Source organism: Gekko japonicus, unplaced genomic scaffold, assembly GCF_001447785.1.
Source record: "Gekko japonicus isolate JY-2015 unplaced genomic scaffold, Gekko_japonicus_V1.1 scaffold932, whole genome shotgun sequence".
In the NCBI taxonomy this organism is placed as follows: domain Eukaryota; kingdom Metazoa; phylum Chordata; class Lepidosauria; order Squamata; family Gekkonidae; genus Gekko; species Gekko japonicus.
Window position 1 is genome coordinate 400,430 of NW_015164212.1, and position 26,292 is coordinate 426,721.

Below are 26,292 nucleotides of genomic sequence, written 5' to 3' on the forward strand. Positions count from 1 at the left end.
AGCAAGCTGCCAGTTGACGGCGACCTTGTCGAGCGCATCGGCCGTAAATCGCACCAGCAGCCAGGGCAAGATCACCGTGACTCCACTCCTCGACGGCCGACCCTGTACAATGGAGGTGGACTCAGGATCGTCCGTGACGGTGATTTCTGCCGCGTCCTGGCGCCAGTTGTTCCCGAACCGAAGCCGGCGGCGGCTCCAGCCTGCGGGAACCAGAGTGTCCGACTTCCAGGGCAACCGAATTCCCTTGGCCGGACGGGACTCTGTTACTGTTGAGTATAAGGGGAAATGTGTTAAACTGTCATTCCTGATTGCAGAGGGAGACCGGGTTAACCTGCTAGGGTTAGATTGGTTTGAGCCATTGGGCATTGGTATTTCTGGGATTAACAGGATGTCTGAAAATAAATGGGGCATGCTGTACGACCTGTTCCCTGATGTATTTGCCGAAGGGTTGGGGAGGTACAAGGGCCCCCCGGTTGCGTTTGACTTAGATCCGTCAGTCAAACCTATTAGGTTGAAGTATCGGAAAGTACCTGTGTCTCTCAAACATAAGGTGGAAAAAGAGATTGACAAACTAGTTGAGCAAGGGGTTTTAGAGCCAGTACCATACAGCAAATGGGAGACCCCGATCGTAACCCCTGTCAAATCAGATGGGTCCATACGACTATGCGCCGATTACAAATGTACGATTAACAAGGCGCTGCAGCAACATTCGTACCCGGTCCCGGTAATAAGCCACATTTTGGCTTCCCTGGGGGGTGGCAAGATTTTCGCCAAATTTGACCTGGCCCAGGCATACCAGCAGTTGCCTGTCACCCCGGAGGCTGCCGAGGCCCAAACAATTGTAACCCACCAAGGGGCTTTTAAAGTGAACAGGCTGCAATTCGGGGTCAACGTAGCACCTGGGATTTTTCAGGGCCTCATGGAACGTCTACTAAGGGGGGTACCTGGCACAGTGCCCTATTTTGACGACGTGCTGATTGCGGGCGGGTCTGAACAGGAACTACTGGACCGGGTTAAAGAGGTCCTCAGGCGTTTTCAAAATGCCGGTCTCAGAGTTAAGCGCTCAAAATGCACGCTCGGGGTGGAAAGTGTGGACTTCCTGGGGTTTCGCATTGACGCAGAGGGAGTCCACCCCACGGATGAGAAGGTATCTGCAATCCAAAACGCCCCCAGGCCGGTGAGTAAGAAGGAGCTCCAATCCTTTTTAGGACTCCTGAATTTTTATCATGCGTTTTTACCGCATAAGGCATCAGTGGCGGCCCCTTTGCACGCGCTTTTGCACAAGGAGGCAAAATGGAAGTGGGGGCAGGCCGAGGAAAAGGCTTTTGTGGGAGTCAAGGAGCTGCTGACATCTAATGCCGTACTCACGCATTATGATGAACACAAGCTCCTGGTGTTAGCTGCTGACGCTTCACCTTTTGGAGTAGGCGCAGTTTTAAGCCATCTGATGCCTGATGGGAGCGAAGCGCCTATCGCTTTTTATTCTAGATCACTATCTGCGGCAGAGCGGAACTATGCCCAGATAGACAAGGAGGGTCTGGCGTTGGTAGCGGCTGTCAAAAAGTTCCATGATTTTATTTTTGGCAGACGATTTTTGCTGGTCACTGACCACAAGCCGCTACTGGGGATTTTTGCGCCCGATAAGCAATTGCCAAACATCATGTCCCCACGCATGCTTAGATGGGCGATATTTTTGCAGGCTTATGATTTTGACTTAGAGCACCGGCCTGGGAAAGCGATTGGGCATGCGGATGCCCTCAGCCGGTGCCCGGTGCCGGACATTGGCGCAGACCCTGCCCCCGCCTGTGAGGTCTTGGCAATTGAGGAGCTTCCTCGACCCCCGGTATCATCCAGGGACATTGCAGCACACACGGCCAAGGATAGCGTGCTGTCCCGAGTATTAAACTGGGTTTGGAGGGGGTGGCCGGTTGGAAGCGTTGAACCGGAGTTCGGCCCTTACAAAAGCCGTCAAAATGAACTATCCATTTCTAAGGGCTGTGTATTATGGGGGAACAGGGTGGTGGTTCCTGACAAACTCAGGACGAGAGTGTTAGAGTCGCTGCACGAGGGTCACCCCGGTATGGTACACACCAAAGCGTTGGCCAGAGGGTATGTCTGGTGGCCGGGGCTGGACAAAGAGATCGAAGAATGGGTACGAGGGTGTCCCAAATGCCAGCAAGTCAGACCCGATCCCCCACAAGCTACACCCCAAGGCTGGGAGTCATCTGGTAAACCCTGGGCCAGATTGCATATAGATTTTGCTGGCCCTCTCCAAGGGCAAATGTTCCTAATTGTGGTGGACGCTATGTCCAAATGGCTGGAGGTCGTGCATATGAAATCGACCACATCACTTGCTGTGATCCATGCGCTCCGCCGACTTTTTGCCACCCACGGGTTGCCTGACGTCATCGTCAGTGACAACGGGCCTCAATTTGTGTCTGAGGAATTTAGGCTCTTCCTCACGAGTAATGGCATACGCCAAATGACTTCGGCCCCTTTCCATCCGGCATCTAATGGCCAAGCCGAACGGATGGTCAGGACGGCCAAAGAGGCCCTGGGTAAAATGGACGAAGGGGACTGGAGCCAGAGGCTGGGCTCCTTTCTTTTGCTGCAGCACACCACCCCCTGTAGTGCTACAGGCCGTAGTCCGGCCGAATTGTTAATGGGGCGGAGACTCACGACCCGTTTGAACCGAATGCACCCAGACCTCACTGAAGAGCAATCCGAGCGTACCACGGCGCAACCGAAGGTGCGCATGTTTGAAAAAGGGGACAAGGTTTTCGCACGAAATTATGCAAACGGGCACTTATGGCTTCCTGGGGTTATATCCGACTCTGTGGGTACTCGAATGTATGTGGTGCAGTTAGCTGACGGTCGAATATGGCGGCGCCACATAGATCAGTTAAGGAGACGTTGGGCTAGGGACAGCGCTGACTCTCCGACGGCTGAATCCCCTGATGTCGAGTGGACACCCCCAGAGCAGGCGGTGAGTACCGAAAGGCCCGGTACTGTCCCCGAGTCAGGGCAGAACCCTGTGTGCGGGGCTGAAATCCCAGTCGAGTCTGTGCCTGATCCAGGCTGTAGTGAACCCCATTCTGACCCACAACCTTGTCTGCCCGTGGTGCCTGCACCGCTCCGCAGGTCCCAGCGTTCGCGGCAAATGCCGACTTATCTGAAGGACTATGAGTGTAAATACTGTTGGAATAACTGATGTACAAAGGTTGATTGCATGTTTGTAAATAATAAAACAATTGGGATGATGGCTTAACTTAGGGGGGAAGAATTGTAATGTATTGAAATGATTACATGAATCACCTCATAGGACTCCCCTGTTAAGCTTCGAGCCAGACCAGGGCTCCTCTGAGCGAACTTCCTATTGGTCGCTTCGTAACAGCGACCAATCAGAACGATACCATTCCCTAGGAGGGAAAGACTCCCATTGGTCTTTATTCTAGCAATCTCATTGGTTGTTATTTGTAAATAGGCGTGGCTACATTAGCCCGGTTATGTTTAAAAGGAGCATAAGCTCCCACTGTTTTCTGTTCTGGTTTCTTACTGAGTTAGTGCTTGCTCGTTACTTCCAATAAAGCTGAATCACTTGCTGAATCACTGTACGAGTCCTTTGTTAGTGCGATCTAACAGAGGGGATACTCAACATGGTGTAGTTGTCAACAACATGTGTGTGTCATACTATCAAGGTACGGTAATGTTAATTTCCTGAAAAAGACCTGAACTATAGCCATAGGTTTGCTTGCCCATCCTTGCACCCTTTTGGTCTGTTTATTTGATCCAACAGTAACCAATTATCCTTAGTTCTGATAAAAGAAGGCAGTGAAACCAAGTACTGTTGGCTCTGACAGGCAATGCTTATTTGTTTTCCTGCAATCAAAATTTAAATGTTTGGATTATATTTTATTATGAAATGCTTCACTTGCATCAACAGTGCAGCTGGTGAAGTTGTGTTTGGATGAACAATTCACCCATAAATCTGAATTTAGATCTGAATCTGAATTCAAGATTTCCCCTGGACCAAATGTAGCAAGCACTAAACCCCGTGGTATGGATGTTATTATAAGGCTCTTTCGCTTGGAGAAACAATGACTGAGGGGTGACATGATCGAGGTTTATAAGATTATGCATGGGATAGAGCAGGTAGGGAAAGAAGTACTTTTCTCCCTTTCTCACAATATAAGAACTCATGGGCACTCCATGAAATTGCTGAGCGGTCGGGTTAGAACAGATAAAAGGAAGTACTTCTTCACCCAAAGAGTGATTAACACATGGAATTCACTGCCACAGGAAGTGGTGGTGGCTACAAGCATGGACGACTTCAAAAGGGAATTAGATAAGCATATGGAGCAGAGGTCCATCAGTGGCTATTAGCCACAAGGTATAGATTGGGGCTCTGGGGCAACTGGTGCTCTGTCTTCTTGGTGCTTGGGGGGGGGTCAACAGTGGGAGGGCTTCTAATGTCCTGGCCCAAATGGTGGACCTCCTGATGGCACCTGGTATTTCTGGCCACTGTGTGACACACAATGTTGGATGGGCCTTTGGCCTTTTCCAACATTGGCGTCCCTTATGTTCTTATGTTGCACCTACACTTCATTGTCTAATGTGGCACTGTTTCACTGCAGCAACATTTTCTTGTGTGGGCAAGAGAATCCCTGATGTGAATGATTGCTGTGACACAACAACAGAGAAAGATCCAACTCCATGTGGATACAGCCATGTTGTTGTTCAGTCGTACAGTCGAGTCCAACTCTTCGCGACCCCATGGACCAGATCACGCCAGGCCTTCCTGTCTTCTGCCATTTTCTGAAGTTTGCTCAATTTCATGTTCGTTGCATCTATGACACTGTCTAACCATCTCATCCTTTGCCATCCTCGTCTTCTTTGACCTTCAATCTTTCCCAGCATCAGGGTCTTCTCCAGTGAGTGCTCCCTTCTCATTTGGTGGCCATTTGGATACAGCCATAGTGTTGTCTATAATGGATTAAAGTAGCCCTGTAATATGTCACAGAGAAAAGTCAGAAAAGTAGAGGCTGCAAAGCTAATAATGAGAACGTAGCAGCCTTGGGGTTCAGTATAATAAAAGGGCATTAAATTGAGTGAGAAATATTGCAGACAGTTTTCTCATTGTTCCATCACCATGGTATGTACTTCATAAGTATGTTAAAAAATGTTGAGGTCTTTGCCCTGAGAAACAGTCCACCTACTTAAACTTTTTGTGCAGATATATAACTAGCTTGAAAATGTCATGGCAAGATCTGCTTGATGCATCCACACTTCATCCAAACACTGAGACTGCCAGATTATGATTTACAGCCAAAGGTTGAGGTGGAATCAGTTGTCAAAATGGCAGTCTTATTATTTTAAATGTGCCATGGAGAACACTCATATAATAGCTGTAGTTAGTGGTACTAATGGCAGGATGAATCAGAGGGCTCTCTAGAATCCAGAGCCAATTTCTCACAATTTTTGATACTGAAGGAATGGTGCCATTTAAGAGTAAACTACAGATTGTTCAATGTCATCAGCCAACAGTCAACATCATTGGGCAGTATATGAATTAGGAGTGGGATTGATCTGTCTGTGACAGAGTTCTTATTTATTCTTTTTCTATTAATTGTAGTTGATCAGTGCAGCACAGATCAAATTACATAAGAACAAGAAGAATAAACAATTGTCCCGTCTCCATCTGGGAGCGACACGAAGAGCCGGCTATTGGAACCCAAGAAGCCACAGGAGCAACCCCAACCTCACAAGGACTTACCGCAGTGGTGAAGCATCGGGAGGACAGCGAGGGACCGGAGGCTTGCAGCAGTGCCAAGAGGGAATCCCAAAGGTCCACTGCTGCGGCACGTCAGAGCCCCGAGTTTCTGGTGAAGAAGGCAGGGAACTCGGGAGACTCGACGGAGCGGGCTCAGCTCCGATGACAGGATGGAGTCCGGGGGGCGGGGGGGCTGGTGGAGACAGCTCGCAGCCCCGGGAGCTGCGTGGAAGCTGGGAAGGCAGCTGTCGGGGTGCGTGGGAATAGCAGAAGCGGCAGGAGTTAGGTGGGGCTGCTGTAACTCAGTGTCCCAGGTTTTAGAGGGGGCGGAGCCCCAATGAGGGGGAAGGTGGAAGAACCAGGCAGGGGATAAAAAGGGGAAGGAAGGAGGCAGCCGGGGAGGAGAAAACTGGACTGGCAAGCAGACTGAGACAGAGAGAGAAAAGTGTGTCTCTCAGAATAGAAGCGGAGCCAGAGCCAGGTGGGAGAAAGAGGTGAAGTAACCTCTTTATTGGCCCATTGTCTGAGGCCTCTCCTCCTCCTTCCCCTATCCACTCCCCGCAGATTGCAGGTCCTCCTCATAAGGCGACGACCTCCAAATCCTACAGCAGAGAAACGCCAGCCAATGGCAGAGTCAGAACGCCACATAGCCAAGACGGAGACTGGGAGTCAGTCAGGACCGGCCAAGGAGCCCCCTGACATGTTTCTTAAACAATACTAACTCTGTTTCACTTCCTTTGATATATGCTGAACCTTAGAGACCCGGGTGTAACTGCCTACTGGCATTCTCAGCCTCACCTACTGTAGAGGATGTTTGTTGTAATCTAGTAGCCCTTTGTGCAACTTGACATCTTTTTGGCATCATACACCTAAATGAAGTCTGCATCACACCTTCTCCATTCCACCTGATTGATTTCACAGATCGCAGTGAGTCAAGCAGAATATAAATAAATTAAAATACATTTCCTATACACAGCTCTGTGAGACAAGGTGATCATAAATGAACCAGTACCTCTAGATAGTTCAGTGGGACAAATGGACCATAAATGCCAAATAATGATTAAATCCAACCACAGATTCTCTAAACTTTGAATTTGCTAAAGCATGCTGATCATTAGAGAACTGGATTGCCATTCCACCCTTTTCAGCTTATTGAACAATTAAAGTCGAAGTTGATGTGATTGGGCATGACATTTGTCTATGAATCTAAAAACTAAGTTTTAAAAGAAACACTGGGACCCCATAGGAAGGACGAAGGCAGTGGTACCATTGCTTTGAGCTGCAGCCAGCTCTGGAAGCATTTAGGAATTTTTTAGTTTGGCAGGGGAGAAAGGTGACCCAATGAAGGTTTATAAAATCAAGGTCCAAGTGACCCGTTTCTGCTTGTCACACAGTTACCACCTGAGAGGAGAGGGAGGGTTACTGGAATCTGAGCTACAGTGTAAAAACCTTAACTCTGTGATACAGAACAATTCCCAGCTAGTGGGGGGGGGGGCAATTCCCAGAAACACCCAATTTCTGAAAAACAAATTCATGAGGGAAGAATAATCAGAATACAATGTTGGGTAAATCTACATGAGTGTATGTGTTTGTAACCTTCGAATTGTGTGATTGTCCCCTCTACCACATGTGAGCCATTTCATGGTGGTGCTTATTCCCAAAATGTACATACTGTCAATAAGATTAGAGGTTCCTGCTCCATAGTTTAGATCTAATTAGCCCTAAAAAATTGGCACTCACCCCTCCACCTCCCTGTTTCCTCCAAAAAGCAGAGAGAAGACCCTTGGGGATATTGCACAGACGGCTGAAGAAAGAAAAATAAGTGTTGTGGGTCAGTCAGGGCTCAGCGATAGTGTGAACTCAGGAGAAGAAGAGCCTTGTGTAGCCAGCCTAGAGTTAACAGGAGAAGCTAATGAGCAGTCTTGTCAGGATTCACAGCCAACAGCTGGTACAGAGTCACTGACACCCTCCAGCCCAGATTCAGCAGGCAAACTTCAGTTGGCCATTCCCAACTGAAAGGAAAGGAAAGTTGAGTTTGGTTCTTTGGTTCTTTGGTTCTTTGCATTTTCACTTTCACTTCCTGCAGGAGGATCAATCATGGAGTTTGGAAAAACACAAAATGCATCCACTTTCCTTCTTCCTTCAGTAGAGTTGATAAGTTGACGGGGTGCACATGGCCATCTTAGGCAGATCAGGCTACTGAAACCCTATCTCTCCCCCCAAGACCTAGCGACAGTGACCCATGCAATAGTCACTTCCAAACTTGATTACTGCAACTTCCTCTATGCAGGCTTACCCTTGAAGCTGATCCAGAAATTACAACTGGTGCAGAATGCGGTGGCATGCCTGCTGACGTCAATGCCTGTGTGGGCTCACATTAGGCATGTGCTCCGCCAACTGCATTGGTTGCCAGTTGAGTACCGGATTTGCTTCAAGGTGCTGGTTTTGACATTTAAAGTCTTATACAGCCTGGGACCATCATACCTAAGGTACTGCCTCTTCCCATATACATCTCAAAGAGCGCTATGCTCTAAAGATCAACACCTCCTGGTGGTCCCTGGCCAGAAGGACGACTGTCTTGCCTCAACCAGGGCCAGGGCTTTCTCTGTCCTGGCACCAGCCTGGTGGAACATGCTCCCTATTGAGACCAGGGCCCTGTGGGATCTTCAATTCTGCAGGGCCTGCAAGACGGAGCTGTTCCACCAGGCCTTTGGTTGAGGCAACGGGCACCCATATATGGCCTCCTTGAGGTTGCTGTCACCTGTCTATTTACTGACCACTGACAACTGGCCTTTAACTCACTGCACCAGTGCACTGTTTCAAGCTGTTAGAATGTTTTATCGTGTTTTAAACTGAAATTGTATTTATTATAATGATGTTACCCGCCCTAAGCCCACTCACAGGATGGGCAGTGTTAGATCGCGCTAACAAAGGACTCGTACAGTGATTCAGCAAGTGATTCAGCTTTATTGGAAGTAACGAGCAAGCACTAACTCAGTAAGAAACCAGAACAGAAAACAGTGGGAGCTTATGCTCCTTTTAAACATAACCGGGCTAATGTAGCCACGCCTATTTACAAATAACAACCAATGAGATTGCTAGAATAAAGACCAATGGGAGTCTTTCCCTCCTAGGGAATGGTATCGTTCTGATTGGTCGCTGTTACGAAGCGACCAATAGGAAGTTCGCTCAGAGGAGCCCTGGTCTGGCTCGAAGCTTAACATGGGAGTCCTATGAGGTGATTCATGTAATCATTTCAATACATTACAATTCCTCCCCCCTAAGTTAAGCCATCATCCCAATTGTTTTATTATTTACAAACATGCAATCAACCTTTGTACATCAGTTATTCCAACAGTATTTACACTCATAGTCCTTCAGATAAGTCGGCATTTGCCGCGAACGCTGGGACCTGCGGAGCGGTGCAGGCTCCACGGGCAGACAAGGTTGTGGGTCAGAGTGGGGTTCACTACAGCCTGGATCAGGCACAGACTCGACTGGGATTTCAGCCCCGCACACAGGGTTCTGCCCTGACTCGGGGACAGTACCGGGCCTTTCGGTACTCACCGCCTGCTCTGGGGGTGTCCACTCGACATCAGGGGATTCAGCCGTCGGAGAGTCAGCGCTGTCCCTAGCCCAACGTCTCCTTAACTGATCTATGTGGCGCCGCCATATTCGACCGTCAGCTAACTGCACCACATACATTCGAGTACCCACAGAGTCGGATATAACCCCAGGAAGCCACAAGTGCCCGTTTGCATAATTCCGTGCGAAAACCTTGTCCCCTTTTTCAAACATGCGCACCTTCGGTTGCGCCGTGGTACGCTCGGATTGCTCTTCAGTGAGGTCTGGGTGCATTCGGTTCAAACGGGTCGTGAGTCTCCGCCCCATTAACAATTCGGCCGGACTACGGCCTGTAGCACTACAGGGGGTGGTGTGCTGCAGCAAAAGAAAGGAGCCCAGCCTCTGGCTCCAGTCCCCTTCGTCCATTTTACCCAGGGCCTCTTTGGCCGTCCTGACCATCCGTTCGGCTTGGCCATTAGATGCCGGATGGAAAGGGGCCGAAGTCATTTGGCGTATGCCATTACTCGTGAGGAAGAGCCTAAATTCCTCAGACACAAATTGAGGCCCGTTGTCACTGACGATGACGTCAGGCAACCCGTGGGTGGCAAAAAGTCGGCGGAGCGCATGGATCACAGCAAGTGATGTGGTCGATTTCATATGCACGACCTCCAGCCATTTGGACATAGCGTCCACCACAATTAGGAACATTTGCCCTTGGAGAGGGCCAGCAAAATCTATATGCAATCTGGCCCAGGGTTTACCAGATGACTCCCAGCCTTGGGGTGTAGCTTGTGGGGGATCGGGTCTGACTTGCTGGCATTTGGGACACCCTCGTACCCATTCTTCGATCTCTTTGTCCAGCCCCGGCCACCAGACATACCCTCTGGCCAACGCTTTGGTGTGTACCATACCGGGGTGACCCTCGTGCAGCGACTCTAACACTCTCGTCCTGAGTTTGTCAGGAACCACCACCCTGTTCCCCCATAATACACAGCCCTTAGAAATGGATAGTTCATTTTGACGGCTTTTGTAAGGGCCGAACTCCGGTTCAACGCTTCCAACCGGCCACCCCCTCCAAACCCAGTTTAATACTCGGGACAGCACGCTATCCTTGGCCGTGTGTGCTGCAATGTCCCTGGATGATACCGGGGGTCGAGGAAGCTCCTCAATTGCCAAGACCTCACAGGCGGGGGCAGGGTCTGCGCCAATGTCCGGCACCGGGCACCGGCTGAGGGCATCCGCATGCCCAATCGCTTTCCCAGGCCGGTGCTCTAAGTCAAAATCATAAGCCTGCAAAAATATCGCCCATCTAAGCATGCGTGGGGACATGATGTTTGGCAATTGCTTATCGGGCGCAAAAATCCCCAGTAGCGGCTTGTGGTCAGTGACCAGCAAAAATCGTCTGCCAAAAATAAAATCATGGAACTTTTTGACAGCCGCTACCAACGCCAGACCCTCCTTGTCTATCTGGGCATAGTTCCGCTCTGCCGCAGATAGTGATCTAGAATAAAAAGCGATAGGCGCTTCGCTCCCATCAGGCATCAGATGGCTTAAAACTGCGCCTACTCCAAACGGTGAAGCGTCAGCAGCTAACACCAGGAGCTTGTGTTCATCATAATGCGTGAGTACGGCATTAGATGTCAGCAGCTCCTTGACTCCCACAAAAGCCTTTTCCTCGGCCTGCCCCCACTTCCATTTTGCCTCCTTGTGCAAAAGCGCGTGCAAAGGGGCCGCCACTGATGCCTTATGCGGTAAAAACGCATGATAAAAATTCAGGAGTCCTAAAAAGGATTGGAGCTCCTTCTTACTCACCGGCCTGGGGGCGTTTTGGATTGCAGATACCTTCTCATCCGTGGGGTGGACTCCCTCTGCGTCAATGCGAAACCCCAGGAAGTCCACACTTTCCACCCCGAGCGTGCATTTTGAGCGCTTAACTCTGAGGCCGGCATTTTGAAAACGCCTGAGGACCTCTTTAACCCGGTCCAGTAGTTCCTGTTCAGACCCGCCCGCAATCAGCACGTCGTCAAAATAGGGCACTGTGCCAGGTACCCCCCTTAGTAGACGTTCCATGAGGCCCTGAAAAATCCCAGGTGCTACGTTGACCCCGAATTGCAGCCTGTTCACTTTAAAAGCCCCTTGGTGGGTTACAATTGTTTGGGCCTCGGCAGCCTCCGGGGTGACAGGCAACTGCTGGTATGCCTGGGCCAGGTCAAATTTGGCGAAAATCTTGCCACCCCCCAGGGAAGCCAAAATGTGGCTTATTACCGGGACCGGGTACGAATGTTGCTGCAGCGCCTTGTTAATCGTACATTTGTAATCGGCGCATAGTCGTATGGACCCATCTGATTTGACAGGGGTTACGATCGGGGTCTCCCATTTGCTGTATGGTACTGGCTCTAAAACCCCTTGCTCAACTAGTTTGTCAATCTCTTTTTCCACCTTATGTTTGAGAGACACAGGTACTTTCCGATACTTCAACCTAATAGGTTTGACTGACGGATCTAAGTCAAACGCAACCGGGGGGCCCTTGTACCTTCCCAACCCTTCGGCAAATACATCAGGGAACAGGTCGTACAGCATGCCCCATTTATTTTCAGACATCCTGTTAATCCCAGAAATACCGATGCCCAATGGCTCAAACCAATCTAACCCTAGCAGGTTAACCCGGTCTCCCTCTGCAATCAGGAATGACAGTTTAACACATTTCCCCTTATACTCAACAGTAACAGAGTCCCGTCCGGCCAAGGGAATTCGGTTGCCCTGGAAGTCGGACACTCTGGTTCCCGCAGGCTGGAGCCGCCGCCGGCTTCGGTTCGGGAACAACTGGCGCCAGGACGCGGCAGAAATCACCGTCACGGACGATCCTGAGTCCACCTCCATTGTACAGGGTCGGCCGTCGAGGAGTGGAGTCACGGTGATCTTGCCCTGGCTGCTGGTGCGATTTACGGCCGATGCGCTCGACAAGGTCGCCGTCAACTGGCAGCTTGCTTCCGATGCTGAGGAACGGGTCTTGCCTTGGGTGCTGACTGGAGTGCCCCTCTGCGCTGACCGGTTGTTAGTTGAGGGATCCTTCTTCGCTGATCTGCAGACTCTGGCCAGATGACCACGCCGCCCACACGCTCTGCAGTCGACATCACGAGCCCAACAGGAGCCGCGCTGGTGCTTCCCGCCACAACCGGAGCAAGGCTTGACGTTGGTAGTCTTCGCTGGGGTCCGCTTGCCTCGAACCGCGTTGACGTCATCATCCGCGTCTTCGCCCTCGCTGTCTCGTTGAGCGTGTATACTGGGCTCTGCCACCCGCTGGCGGACCTCCTTCGTGGACTTCTCCGCTGCTTCCGCGGCCACGGCCTCTTCGTAGGCCACTGCCCAGGTCAGGGTGGTGCGGGCGAACAGCCTCTGTTGCAGCCTTTCATCTTTGAGACCGCAGACGAGACGGTCTCTGAGGGCTTCCTCCACGTTGTGGAAATTACATGGCCGTGCGGCTTTGCGAAGGGCCGCCACGAAATCTGCGATGGTCTCGCCTCCGGCCTGGTTCCGCTTGTAAAAAGCGTGCCGGCAGGCGATCTCCGACGGTTGTGGAGAATAGTGAGCCTTAAGCTTCTCCGTGATGTCAGCGTAGGTGACAGTCTTTATATCAGTTGGGGCCACCAACGACCTGGCTATGTCGAAGGTCCCCTTCCCGCAGGAACTCAGGAGGCATGCTCGTTTCTTCGCCTCATCGGTGATGTCGTGGGTCTCCAGATGGAACTCGAACCTGGACAGGTAGGAGTCCCAGTCTTCTGAGGAGGGTTCGAAGCACTCGAACTTCTGGCTTCCAGCCATCGGGGGAGACTTGGGCACCGGAGCTGGTGGCGCCTCCGCCGGATCGGCTGCTGTGCTCTGCCCGCTTTCTTCCGAGTCCGAAGTGTGGATGTCCGCAGGGCTGCCTACCTGCTCTAACATCCCACCTTCGTCGCCAATTGTTAGATCGCGCTAACAAAGGACTCGTACAGTGATTCAGCAAGTGATTCAGCTTTATTGGAAGTAACGAGCAAGCACTAACTCAGTAAGAAACCAGAACAGAAAACAGTGGGAGCTTATGCTCCTTTTAAACATAACCGGGCTAATGTAGCCACGCCTATTTACAAATAACAACCAATGAGATTGCTAGAATAAAGACCAATGGGAGTCTTTCCCTCCTAGGGAATGGTATCGTTCTGATTGGTCGCTGTTACGAAGCGACCAATAGGAAGTTCGCTCAGAGGAGCCCTGGTCTGGCTCGAAGCTTAACATGGGAGTCCTATGAGGTGATTCATGTAATCATTTCAATACATTACAGGCAGGATATAAATGCCAATAATAAGTAAATAATAAATAAACAAACGTACAAAAGCAGGTTGTACTCAAAGTATAAACTGCTGCCCTAGCCAACCTCTCTCCTGGAAGAGTGTTCGACCAGGCCAGGGCTGAAAAAGCCCTGGCCCTGATTGAGGATAGACAGGCGCTCTTTGGGCTGGGGACCTTCAGTAGGTTTTGGTCACTTCAGCGTAGTGTTGTGTGGGGGATGTACCAGGATAGCTGGTCCCAAGGGTGCGTTGGTCCCTGACCATTAAGGGCTTTAAAGGTCAATACCAGAACCTTGAATTAGATCCAGTCCGCAATCTGGAGTCAATCCAGCTGATAGAGCACAGGCTGAATGTGCTCTCTAAATGGAGTTCCTGTGAGGACCTTCATAGCCGCATTTTGAACCAGTTGCATTTTCCAGATCAACCTCAAGGGCAGCCCTACATAGAGCAAAATACACTCATCCAGTATAGAGGTGACTATTGCATGGATCACAGTGGCTAAGTCAGAGGATGACAGGTATGGGGCCAACAGTTTAACCAGGGGAAGTGAGTTGTGGATTGGATTTATTATTCCATCATTACTCGACAAACTAATCACTTTGGGTAAAGCAGAAACAATGTGAAAATGTTTGAAGTGTGATTTAATATTGCTGAAAATGTTTGGTGACTTTGGCCCATGACCTAGCTTTGCCATGCTTGCATACAGTGCCTTAACCAACATGCCATGTAATGCTGCAAATGGTTGAAGATACTGAAGAATATAAGTTGGCACAGTAACTGTAAAATACAACCATCTCAGAACGTGGTGGCAAAAAAGTACAATGTTGTTCTGTGTTAAAGTCGAGACTTGGGTTGCTGCGTTACTTAGGATTTCAGACTAAGAAATTATCTATGTAGTTTTTCCCCTTTAAATAAAAAAGAGAGAAAGATTTAAGCATTATTTTTAAAACTTTACTGGTCTTGTTAAAGGTAAACTGAGAACAAGGCATTTTAAGGAACAAGCTTAAAAGGTTTTGTCGTCTTTCTTCCCTATTGATTTTTCTCCCCTGCAAACCACAGATACTTCCTGGGTCTTCCATTTCAGTGCTATTGACAGACAGGAGATCATATAGATAACATTCTGACCTGGAGTAGGTCACGGAGATAAAATAAACACCTGCCAGTGCAGACCCACTAATCTTTGTGTTTGTAATGTTTGTTGTTTGCTGTGTACTTAGGTGCCTTTAGACCTTTGCATACTAAGAGGTTGACTTGCTGTGTTTCTTTTAGTTCAAAAATACTCAGCTGAGGCGAATTAATACAAGTTGGCTAACTGAATGCAATACATAAAATTGTAATTAATTTTGGTGCTGTTCATAATGCTTGGCCTCATTCACAACCAGATGTCTCTTTTGCAAATCATGAAAAGGGTTTCTCTTTCCCACATCTACATGTCTTGCTTCCTTTAATAATATATTTTCTTTCTTGCAAATTCTTCGACTGAAGTCCTTATGCTGCTTGCATTGGATTTTTCTTTATGATTGGACAGTCAATGGAAAGAATATTCCAACATAAGTAAAAAAGAAAAGAAAGCTGAAATTACACCATTCTAAGCATATTGGCTTCAGTGGACTTAAAAGGGTGTAAATCTGCATAGGATGGGATTTAAATATCTTATGGTATTCACTTGCCTCCAGATCTTAAGGGGAGACAAAGGTAGGTGGAGGACTTCAAGAAACTCAGTTTCAGCACTAAAAATGTCCTGCTATGGGAAGCCACTGAACACAACATCCGGTCTAAAGGTATCCAGGAAGGTCTCTTCAGAACATCTCAATAGGCACAGGGTTGCATATGGACAGAGTTATTGTGGCAGCTCAGTTGAAATCATTTGGGTTTAAGGATGCTGCAAATTTTGCAGTGAACCTTTTCTGCCATTAATATACCTACCTTGTTTGACATGATCAGATTGTGAGCTGATCAGGGTATTTTTGGGTTCCATAGGGCAACCTGAGCAGCTTCCAAGCAAGCTCGCTGTCTATTTTTAGTCAGAAGTGAAGCAATGAATTTGGTCTCCACATTGCAAAGGGTATAGGAGAAAAGAATATTGCTTCATCCCCTACACCTTCAGACTGGGTGGAGAAACAAGAAATGCTTCTGAGCTCCCTGTTGCAAAAGGCAAAAGCGAGAGAGATGATTTACCTCCTTTCTTCTGCATCCCAAGCTTACATCTTGGGATAGAGAGAAGAGAAGCAACACATTTCTACCTTCCCACCCCAAACTGAGAGCTTGGGCTTCTATAGCGAAATATGACAGCTTGGGATGGTGAGAAGAGAAAGGGAATTAGGTGGGCTTCTGCTCATCTTCCACCACACTAAATCTGATGCATGTCAGCAATTATGGGATGCCGCAAAGTTTCCAGGATGGGAGATTGACTCTTGATTTCCCCCTAAAATAACTTTGCTGGTTATAAAGCAAATTTTCTCAGGAGGAGATCAATAGCTGACTCCAAGCTGATCCTTATCAGCTGGGAGTCAGCTTCCAATGAATTCATGTAGCAAATAGCATGTTCCTGCAAAAACAAATGTGAATACATTGCAAACAGCTGAACAGCATGTCAATTAACTGACCATCCGATTATTACTGGCAGACAGGAACTGAGCTGAACTGGAAGGTATTCAAACATAGGTTCCCTACATCGGTTCTCAAGTAGATGCTGCTTTTTTTAAAGCTCATTTCCGTTCATTGATTGATACATACCTATCTAGCAACATTTTATTTTTTTATTTTTTTCTTTACTAGTTTTTTTAGCCTTGTGAAATATGGAAAGAACACATATTTTGGGTTGTTCTATTTCCTTGCTGATTACAGTAATGGTCTATATTATATCTTGGAGCAGTTTGCTCTTTTGGGAACTAAAAATGAGTCTGTTGCCATGGAACTGTGAGATATGCATCCTGGATGAAAATTATATATGAAAGATGGAACTGAACTGAGAGGAAGCATGCACTAGGATAAGAATGAGAGAGATGTTGAAGCTCAAAAGCTATGCATATGTGCTGATATTTTTTTTGTAAACAAATAATTTAAACAAGCCTATCATGGATCCAAACATTTATCAGAGCAAGTGTTCAAAAGGAAACAGTTCTCTTTCTGCTTGTGAAGGGGCAGTTCTCACATTATAAAGCACACAAGTTGGGTCACCCAGTGTAACAGTCAGATGTGAGTTAGGAGTTCTCTTCAGTTCTTGCAATTGTGGTACATGATTTGGATTGGGACTGATACACATGCAAAGAAGGGACTTCAGCTTCCCCAACCTGAAACAAATTCAGCACGGGCCACTATCTGGCTTGTTGGAGAAATCCACATGTATCCCAGGGAACAATCATGGGTGTGGTCACTTGGCAAGCTTACCGTGATTTGTTCCCACTGTAGATTTGATCGTGATTATTTTTTTCGGGTTGGGATGACCACTCACCCCTCCCTGAACCACTTGCATCATGCAACGAGGCTCTGGGCTCTGTTCAGATTTTTTTTAAAAAAATTGGCTTTGTGCATATACACATGGCAAAATCACCGCTCCCACTGGAACTCGCCCTACTCCCTTGTTCTTGCAGGTTCCCCCCCCCCCAGCAGAAAACAAAATTAACCAGCAATGTACAACTGAGCACTGGAGTCTATATGTGCGCTTGAACGTTTATACATTGATTTTATTCAGCGCAGGATTGCTCATGCGCACAACGATGGAAGCTTGTTAAAAAAAAAACATTGCGAGAAGGACGTTCAGATGATCTAATCACAATCATTGTGAGAGATGGCTGTCCAGATCGGTGAAATCACACATTCAAAGCACAGATATCCAGAAAGTACTAGATTTTCCGTGTGTAGGAAAACTCGCTAGGGAACCAGGAGGATTGTGTGAGTGAGCCCACTTTGGTGCAGGAGATGGATGCAGCCGTCTGATCAGCAATTTTAAATTTGAGAGGGAACAGCGGTGAAACCCGATCAAAATGACCATGTGACCACAGCCCATATTTCCCCCAATGAGTCAAATAGTTCCTTCTCTGCATGTATCTTGGTCATGATCTGAATTGGTCACTATGCATGTCAGAATTGAGGAGAACTTGAAGCTCACATCTGCCTGTTACAAAGGGTGAGGACCCCAGGGTCAACCTGTGTGAATCTGCCACAAGCAAATACAGCTAAGATAACTGTACTTCTTTTGCGCAGGGTCCTTACTTGTGCTGGTCTTCAAGTCCAGAATACGTAGGTGCAACATTTCCTATTTGTGGAATTTTCCTTTTCTTTCCCAAGCTTTTCCTGCTTAAAATGGTAATGACTACATCATCTCACATGCTGTAGTATTTCCTGGGATAAATTAGTCAGTCCATCCCTTCAGCCAAGGAGGGGGGGATCCTTTTGATTTGTGTTGCTATGTCATTGTTTCACATTCATAACAAAGAAATACAAGTGAATAATTTAAATTGTGCATAATCCATGCTTTGTGTTTGTGCTGTGAAACGTCTTGTTTCATTTCTTTTGTTTTATCCCAGATTTTTATTTGATCTGCTTGAGCATTAGGAGATAAACTCATTCTAATAAAAAAGCACATGTTTTAACTTCATTGCACCATGCTGCTGGCTGCTTTGGGATAATTTGTATAACATTAATGATCTATTTCCTTGCACATATTATGCTTCCCTTGTGTAACATCTGTGGATAATCTTGCCATCTAGAGCTATGTCAAGAATGTACTAAGGGAAATATTTCATAAAATCAATGCATGCAAATGTTGCACAATTAATGACAGGTTTTCTTTTAAAAATCAAACAGAAGGAATAAATAACTACCCACATAGCAAGGGGTTCAATTTGTTCAGATTGCTTTTCTCTGTAATTAAAACTCAGCTCATATTTACTACTTACAACTTACACTAAATTATATATCAATAAGAGCCAATGAGTTGTCTTTTATCAATCAATCAATCAATCAATCAACCTTTATTGGCATATTGTATCAAAACTGACAGGCAAGGAATACGAAGTGAGTTGTCTTTTATAAATAGCAGTTATATTGCCAGTTGTCATTATATTGAAAAGGAATGGAATTGTATTATTTTAGGCATGAATTCTGTGCAATTGGAATTTTGATTTCTGAGAAAGGCCCCTGCACTTTCCTTAGACTTTCGTAGTTTCTGAGTATTTTGTTCTGGCATGATAATTAATTATTTCTCATTGATCTATGACTATGTGGTTAGCATTAGATATTACCTTTCCAAAACTTGTGCTCTGTTAACCTCATCTTTGACAGAAAGACTGAAGCTCAAAAGAAAGATGATTTATGTGTCCCGACAACTACTGAGATGCAACATCATGTTTCCTACACCAACATTTTGCAGGTTCCCTTGTGTTATAAGTATCTTCCCTTGGCCTTCCTCTGAGGGCTAGGCTATGGGATGTATATATTTTTCCATGGTCTCTTTTCTTGAAGCTATACTAATATGGAGCTGGCTTTCATGTTCATTTGTATGTGTATGTATGTGTGTGTATGGGTGTATACTTTTGCACAGGCATGCATACACAAATAGAGATGGGCACTGTATACTAATATTGCTTCTATATTCACATGCCTTCTCCTGTGATGTCTTTTGATAACATGCTGTGTCTTGTTTCCTGTTGCAAGCCAATTGGTGAGGCCACATGGCCTCAATAGTTATGCCATAAACCCACATTCTTTCACACTTTCATGCCAAACGCCAGACCTCATGGCTATACTTTCTGGCCCACATGCGACTAGTCACATAGACCATGAAGTAGCTGGAGATTGGGGTCAGATGACAGCAGGCGGGGTCCCAAACTTATAGCCTATCCCCACACGCAGCTAAGGCAACCAATAATTGGGCACACCCATACCCACTCGCAATTGGCTGATGGTCACATCTAATTTGTGACTGGAATTGGGGTATAATTGTTTGATCCCTAGGAGAGTGAGTTCTCTTGCTCTTGCTTTTTGCTCTCCCTTCCTCCTCTTGTCATTGACTGGTTTATTGCACCTGAAATGCTGCCTCTTGAAAGACAAAGAGTTGCTTTGTGACTTGGAGCACATGGTATGCAAGAATGGGATTTCCCTTCAAAATCCCCTGGACTGTCTTGGACTGATGATTACTCCTGACATGGTAACTATGAATCATTAATGTTTAGTTAAGGCAAACAACCCTAGCCTTTGTTATTTTTGTAATCTCTGGTAGTCTATGCTAAGCTCTGTACTGAATAAAGATCCTTCTTATTGCTAAATTGTTCTTGATGATGTAACTGAATTCCAAGTCTAAGCCTGGTGCCTAACCCTGACCACATATGCTACCTTGGTAAGAGTGTGCACCTCTGGATAGAGTTGCTATTGTGTTAAATCCCAGATGCTAAGGGTTGGAATCTCTCCCTTAGGAAAGGCAGGGACTAGTGAAAAGAGGTTCTGGTGGCAAATTGTTGTGAAGACCAGAGATGGTACAGACTGTCTTGTGGCTTGTTGTTTAATGTACTGAAAAGTACTGGATTCCCTCCCATCCCTGGACTGGCCTGGGTGGGTAAACCCTGTATAGGCACGAACCAAACCAAGAAGCAAAATTCATCATGAATTTTGTCCTGTTCATTGTTCGGAAACAAAAGTTCAAGATGGGTCTGGTGTCACAAACTTCCACAAACCTTTAGAGCAGTTTGTGCAGTTCGTGATGATTCATGGAGGGAACAGAAAGCCACAAAAACAGCTGAGTGGCGGGGAGGCTCTCCTTGCTGCTCAGCTGTTTCGGGCTGTCTTGTGCAGTGCCTTGTGCAGGCTTTCTTGTGCAGTCCCCACCACACAGCTGTTTCAAGCTGTCTTCTGCAGTCCCTTTAAACTTTAAAGAGACTGTGAAAGACAGCATGAAAGCTGCACAGTAGTGAGGCACTCTCCTGCACACCTGTTTTGGGCCATCTTCTGCAGTCCCTTTAAACTCAGCTGTTTGGGGGCTTTCTGCAACCCTCCCTTTAAAGGGACTGTGATCCCTTTCAACAGGGTTTGCAGGGCTATGAGCCATAAACCAGTTCAATTTGTCAACAAGTCTCCCGGTTCGGATCATGGTTTAATTGATGGTTCAGCCATGAACCATGAACTGAACCACATTTTCCCAGCTTGTGCCCATTAGGGGTGAGCGCTTGGTATATACAGAGCTGAAGAAATACCCAAAAAATATCTTGTCAGTGTTTTTGTGGTATTTATTATACTGAATACAAATGAGAGAATCTGATTTGGCTACAAAAATAGCCACACCAGAATAAAAGCTGATATTATTTGGCTTTTATTTGGGTGCAGCTAGAAGGCATTTAAAGAGACTGCAGTTGCACTGCTGCCACCACTGAGCTGCAGTGCTGCTAAAACCATGGCATGACTTAGTGTGTGATCTCAGCAAGCATTTAAAGAGACTGTGGTCTCTTTAAATGTCTTTTTTCCCTTCCATTGCTTCTAATGGAAGATGGAGGCACCCCTGGTACAATCTTCTTAAAACTTGGTGGGTTTTTTGAGGAGCGGCATCAGCAGCTATGATGCAAATTTGGTGCCTTTACCTCAAAAACAGCCCCTCAGAGCCCCAGATACCCCAAATCAATTCTCCATTATACCCTATAGAGACGGTCCCCATAGGGTATAATGGAGTCAAATAAATTCCAGTTTCCCAAATATTTCCCTGAATCCCAATACAATACCAATATTAGTATTTGGGAATATTCAGAATTCTGATATTTGTTTGGGTCCAACAGACCCAAATTGAAAGAAAACTTTTTTTTTTGCACAGTGCCCATCCCTATACACATACTACCTGTTTGACAGTGGAACTGTTAAGCTTTAAGTAATACTCAAATATATGAAAGCTCTGGATCACCAGTAGCTAAATGCTAAGGTTGTCAGTGCTGCGTTGCCAAATGCTGGGGCAGTGCCTGGGGAGGATGTGACATCATTTCTATGTGATGTTCTAGGAATTTACAGTAATCTTTATTGGCAAAATCATACAGACATGGGGAAATTCCTAAACTATTACTATGGAGATTATTTTCTGGCTACATTTTCTCCTACTCTTCAATTTCTTGATGTTGGAGGATTGGGGCTAAGGGTTTATCCACCATGGGTGAGCAAATGGCAAGCCTACTGAACCTATTCTTATGCCATATCTAGTATGAAATTTTTATCCTTTTATTGTGAGTTAATAGTTACTGTTGTCAAAGTGCTTGATTTGTCAATACAACAAACAGAAAAGGCAAGCTACATTTGCTGGAGAGACTGCTGTCTTTTGTTGAGAGAGATTCTAATAACTGCTGTGAGAGATGCAGCAGCATATGAGGAGTAAAATGTGCTGGTATTTGCTGAACTTGGAGAAAAAGTTTAACTTGAGTAGCAGTTGTCTTGGCTGGGTAAACCTGGTTCTGTCCCCAGGACTGTTACCACACTTGAGTTCACATCAGTGTGCTGATTCTCCACGTGCAAAACCTAACAATCTGCTCTGTCAGGTTGCTCAGAGAGCTCTTTGCTCTCATTACAGCTGTTTACAACTTTGTTTTCAGCAGTCACCCACAGAGGCTTATCCCACATAAAGTCTTTGCATCATCTCCAAGGCTGTATAGCCACTTGAGGCTCCAGGCCTTTCTTTTTATCTCAGCCAATGTACACTCACTGAATTCTTCCTCACCCTGCTGAGCATAACATGTTTTTGTTGCTTAGGTAACATACATATAATCACCTATTTTTCCTTCTGTGGCATGACAGGTTTACAATATATCTATAATGACCAGTTTACCCACAGCATCAACATATAGATTGTATACACAATCTATGGGAATAAACTTTGGTTTCAGACAGCCTCTCCCAATACACATGGAACCTTTCATATACATTGAGGCATTTGTGTATAACTTCCTATGTATTTACAAAGTTTGCACTTTCTTCACAGTAAGTAGAGTGCAAGGTCTGCTTTTCATACTGTATAGAAGAAGGTTTTCGTCTATTCAGAATTACTTAGGAATAAGAAGGTGTGGAATTTAGGGTGCACCCAGCCTATTTTGCTATTATTTCTCATTGGGTCTTGTTTAACTATTTACATTTGTTAGATTAATAGAAAACAATATAAATATATTGAACATTAAATTTCAGTTAATGTTTAAATTTATTTTAATGTTTGTTTATTTTGTGTTAGTGGCACTTCGAAGTAGTATAGCAATTCTGATACCTTCATATCATCTTCCTCCTTTTTAGAACTCTACATCTGGGTGTAAGAATGGCTGAAGAGATGTATTTCTGAACAAATCTGTATGGAATCTGGCAATAAAGCACTATCACATTTTTTTTTTTAAAAAAAAAATATCACATGCTGTAGATTATCCCCTGCTTTGGTGTCCCCACTAATGGATTTTGGTCCCAACTCAACTATAGATATTTGTGACTAAGGCTGCAATCATAACCCTTAAAGTAAAGCTCTTAGTGTACTTTTTCTGAGAAAGTGTTCTTAGGTTTATGGTGTAAACATCCTTGAAACTTGTAGATGTTAGTTGTGACACACATAAGTCTCATGGCTGCCAAAAGAACATGTGTTTGACTAATTCTAATTGAATCAGGGCCCTCAACTTCCATTCTCAACTTGTACACAGCAAAATTCTCAACTGCCAACAATTCTTTCATAAAAGACCACCTTGAAATGTCGTTTATCAAAAATTAAGTGTTACAACTTATTGCTTTCTAAATAGCAATTAAGCATTCTCTTCGTCTGTGGGCTAGAAAGGTTACAAATGTCTAGAAACAAAATGTCCCTAGTCAGGCTGATTCATATTGTTACTAAAGAACATGTCAAATGTTATAGCTTCAACGAGCTACAGTCCTTTCAATTTTAAATGAGATAAAAGTATACTATCAGCCACACTATTAGAATCCCCACATTCTCTTTGTCAATCCGCTGCACCCACTTTGTAGACCTCACTGGGAAATTAAATAATCTTGACTGACAACTGACACATTAATTGCCTTTGAGGGAGCACACCTTTAAAAAGTATTAATTTCATAATTTAAGGGCTTCTGCTTTGGTGGAAGAACCAATTTGCAGCATCATCAGTCAGGGGTTTGACATATAACTTTGCACTTGCCATTTGGTTAATAAAGAATCACACTCAAATCCTGAGAGAGAGTTTCCCTGAAGAGAAACTTAGATGTCTTTGTGAAATTAAGATGACTTTGATAGGGACATGTAATGAATGCTTAAATGAGTTATTAACCTTTCATGCCTTCAGAGGGTGCAACTGCGAGACAATTCATCATTGTATTGTCATAAACTGCAAAAAGGTGACTATTATAGTAAAATCCATTTCTCAAAACCTTTATTTTCTAGCAGTCTTTACTCTCAACAAATAATCTGTAGAGAAACAAGAAAAAAGTTCATATATATTTGATATATACAATGCTAAGTGAGAGCCAGTTTGGTATAGTGGTTAAGTGTGTGGACTCTAATCTGGGAGAACTGGGTTTGATTCCCCACTCCTCCATTTGCAGCTGCTGGATGACCTTGGGCAAGACATAGTTTTGATAAAAGCTGTCCTTGAAAGGGCAGTTCTTGAAAGAGCTCTCTCAGCCCCACCTACTTCACAGGGTGTCTGTTGTGGTGAGGGGAAGGGAATGGAGTTTATAAACCACTCTGAGACTCTGAGTGAAGTGCGGAGTATGAATCCAAGTCTTCTTCTTCTTCTAAAAAGTTTTTTCCCCATATTAACCCTTTTAAAAACTCAATTAGGCCAATAGTAACTGATGAACAACTGTCCACCTACATTGTTTTTTTTTTACTGCTTCAGAGATAAATGATTATATAAAAAACTTCAGGCGTGATTATATCCAACAAGAGGGGGACCCGCGATACTCGCGGGGGGGAGAAGAGCTCCATCTCCTCCATCCCCCCTCAATCTCCCCGAGGCTGCGGCGGTGAGGCCGGTCCTCCACCCCCCGCCCGGCTCCGACCCGGCCAGGCTCCGCGGTGGCGAGGCCGGTCCTCTCCCCCAGCCCGGCTCCAAGGCAGCGGTGGTGGTGGAGAGGCCGGTCCTTCCCCCCCCTTGCCTGGCTCGGCGGCAGCGGCGAGGCCGGTCCTCCCCCCCGCCCGCCCGGCTGCCCGGCTCCGAGGTGGCGGTGGAGAGGCCGGTCCTTCCCCCCTTTGCCGGGCTTGGCAGCAGTGGCGGCGGCGGCGAGCCTGGTCCTCCCCCCGCCCGCCCAGCTCCGAGGCGGAGGAGGCGGCGGAGAGGCCGGTTCTTCCCCTCCTTTGCCGGGCTTGGCGGCGGCGGCGAGGCCGGTTCCCCCCCGCCCGCCTGGCCGCCTGGCTCTGAGGAGGAGACGGCAGCGCGGCGGCGGCGAGGCCAGCTACAGAGCGTTCCCTGCGCATGCGCAGGGGATGCTCTGTCACTTTCGGGGGGATTTAAACATCCCCCCGAAATTTTTTTCTACTTTTTCAATTTTTGTGCACATGTGGGGACTGGCCCACATGTGCACAAACCTCCCCCTCCCCCCCAAGTGCCCCCGGAGCGCTGATTTAGCGATCCGCACTCAGGGGGCAACTTGGCTATTAGATATATAGATTAAGTACTTCTTAGTTCATTTGTTTCAATGGGATAATGAAGGAAATGCTTACCTATTTTAAAAAAAATGATCAAAAAGTTATTAACTGTACACCTTCCTGATCTGCTCCCTACTGCTTCAAAGTGGCTGTGAGCAGAACTGGAGGGATTCCCAGAGCAATTTAAACTCCTACTTTCTGCTTCCTGCCACTTTTGTATGGAGCAGAAAGCAGGGGTTTAAACTTTCAATGGCTCACAAACCTATACAAATGGTTTGGTTTGCAAGCCAGCATAGGTTCGTGGTTTGGTTTATGGTTTATGGTTCAGTCACAAACTGAACCACAAAAATGCAGTTCGTGCCCATCCCTAGTCTTGAGTTCTGCAAGGTACAAAGTTGGGTAATAACTATGTCAAATAAATAAATACATAGTTCAATTAAAAACAGATCATGTGTGTTTGTGATTGCATATTATGAATCCCTCATACAATTACTATGTGATATGTATTTTCATACTAGGAATCCACTGTAGGGGGGCCTTGATTAATACTATTATTTAAGGATACTATTTAAGTAGTACCTGATGGGTGGAGTCTCTCATTTAAAAAAAAATGTCATGGCAGTAGCTGCAGTGACCCTTAATTTTTTTTCTCTAAGGCTTTGTTACCCAAAGTGGTTGTGAGGGTTTCCTGAGTTTGTTGGGGAATTAGCCAGGAAACCCAAACAATGCGAGAGGGGGTAATCAAGCAGGATCTCAACCTATATTTACAGAGATTTTTCCCTCAGTAGAACTCTCAAAATGAACCAGGCTGTGATTAATTAAATGGTTTTTATTAAAGAGAATTAAAGAATAAAATCAAGTCCAGGTTTGTCGAGAGCGGTTGCAGGTAGCTTCAGCTTCGCACCCGCTACACTCCCGCAGTTTTCTAGTGGCCTCCACCACCCTTAGAGGTACTCTCTCAAAGGGAGAGACTGAAAGCAGAACTGTTGTCTACAAATTCCAAGGAAGAATGGCAACTTTATGGACCATTTGGGGCTAAGTCAATGTGGAAAACT

The 26,292-nt window shown here is 46.2% G+C and overlaps 2 protein-coding genes across 2 annotated transcripts in view; one reads left to right on the top strand and one right to left on the bottom strand.

Moving 5' to 3' along the window:
• Nucleotides 1–541: 541 nt before the first annotated feature.
• On the top strand, nt 542–5,936 carry LOC107108078 (uncharacterized protein K02A2.6-like; the record flags this gene model as incomplete). Its single annotated transcript, XM_015408470.1, has 3 exons — nt 542–1,726; nt 1,877–2,533; nt 5,706–5,936. Coding segments are annotated over 3 exons (2,073 nt in total), but the record flags the coding sequence as incomplete, so codon positions are not given.
• A 1,220-nt stretch (nt 5,937–7,156) lies between these two features.
• The window catches only part of LOC107108080 (uncharacterized protein K02A2.6-like), an 84,963-nt gene continuing 65,827 nt past the window's right edge, over nt 7,157–26,292 (bottom strand). Inside the window, exons 2-4 of the mRNA XM_015408471.1 lie at nt 10,598–11,782; nt 9,791–10,447; nt 7,157–7,171 (exon numbers count right to left, since the gene is read on the bottom strand). Of these exons, the coding sequence (XP_015263957.1) occupies nt 7,157–7,171; nt 9,791–10,447; nt 10,598–11,782 (1,857 nt within the window). The remainder of the gene's footprint in view (nt 7,172–9,790; nt 10,448–10,597; nt 11,783–26,292) is intronic.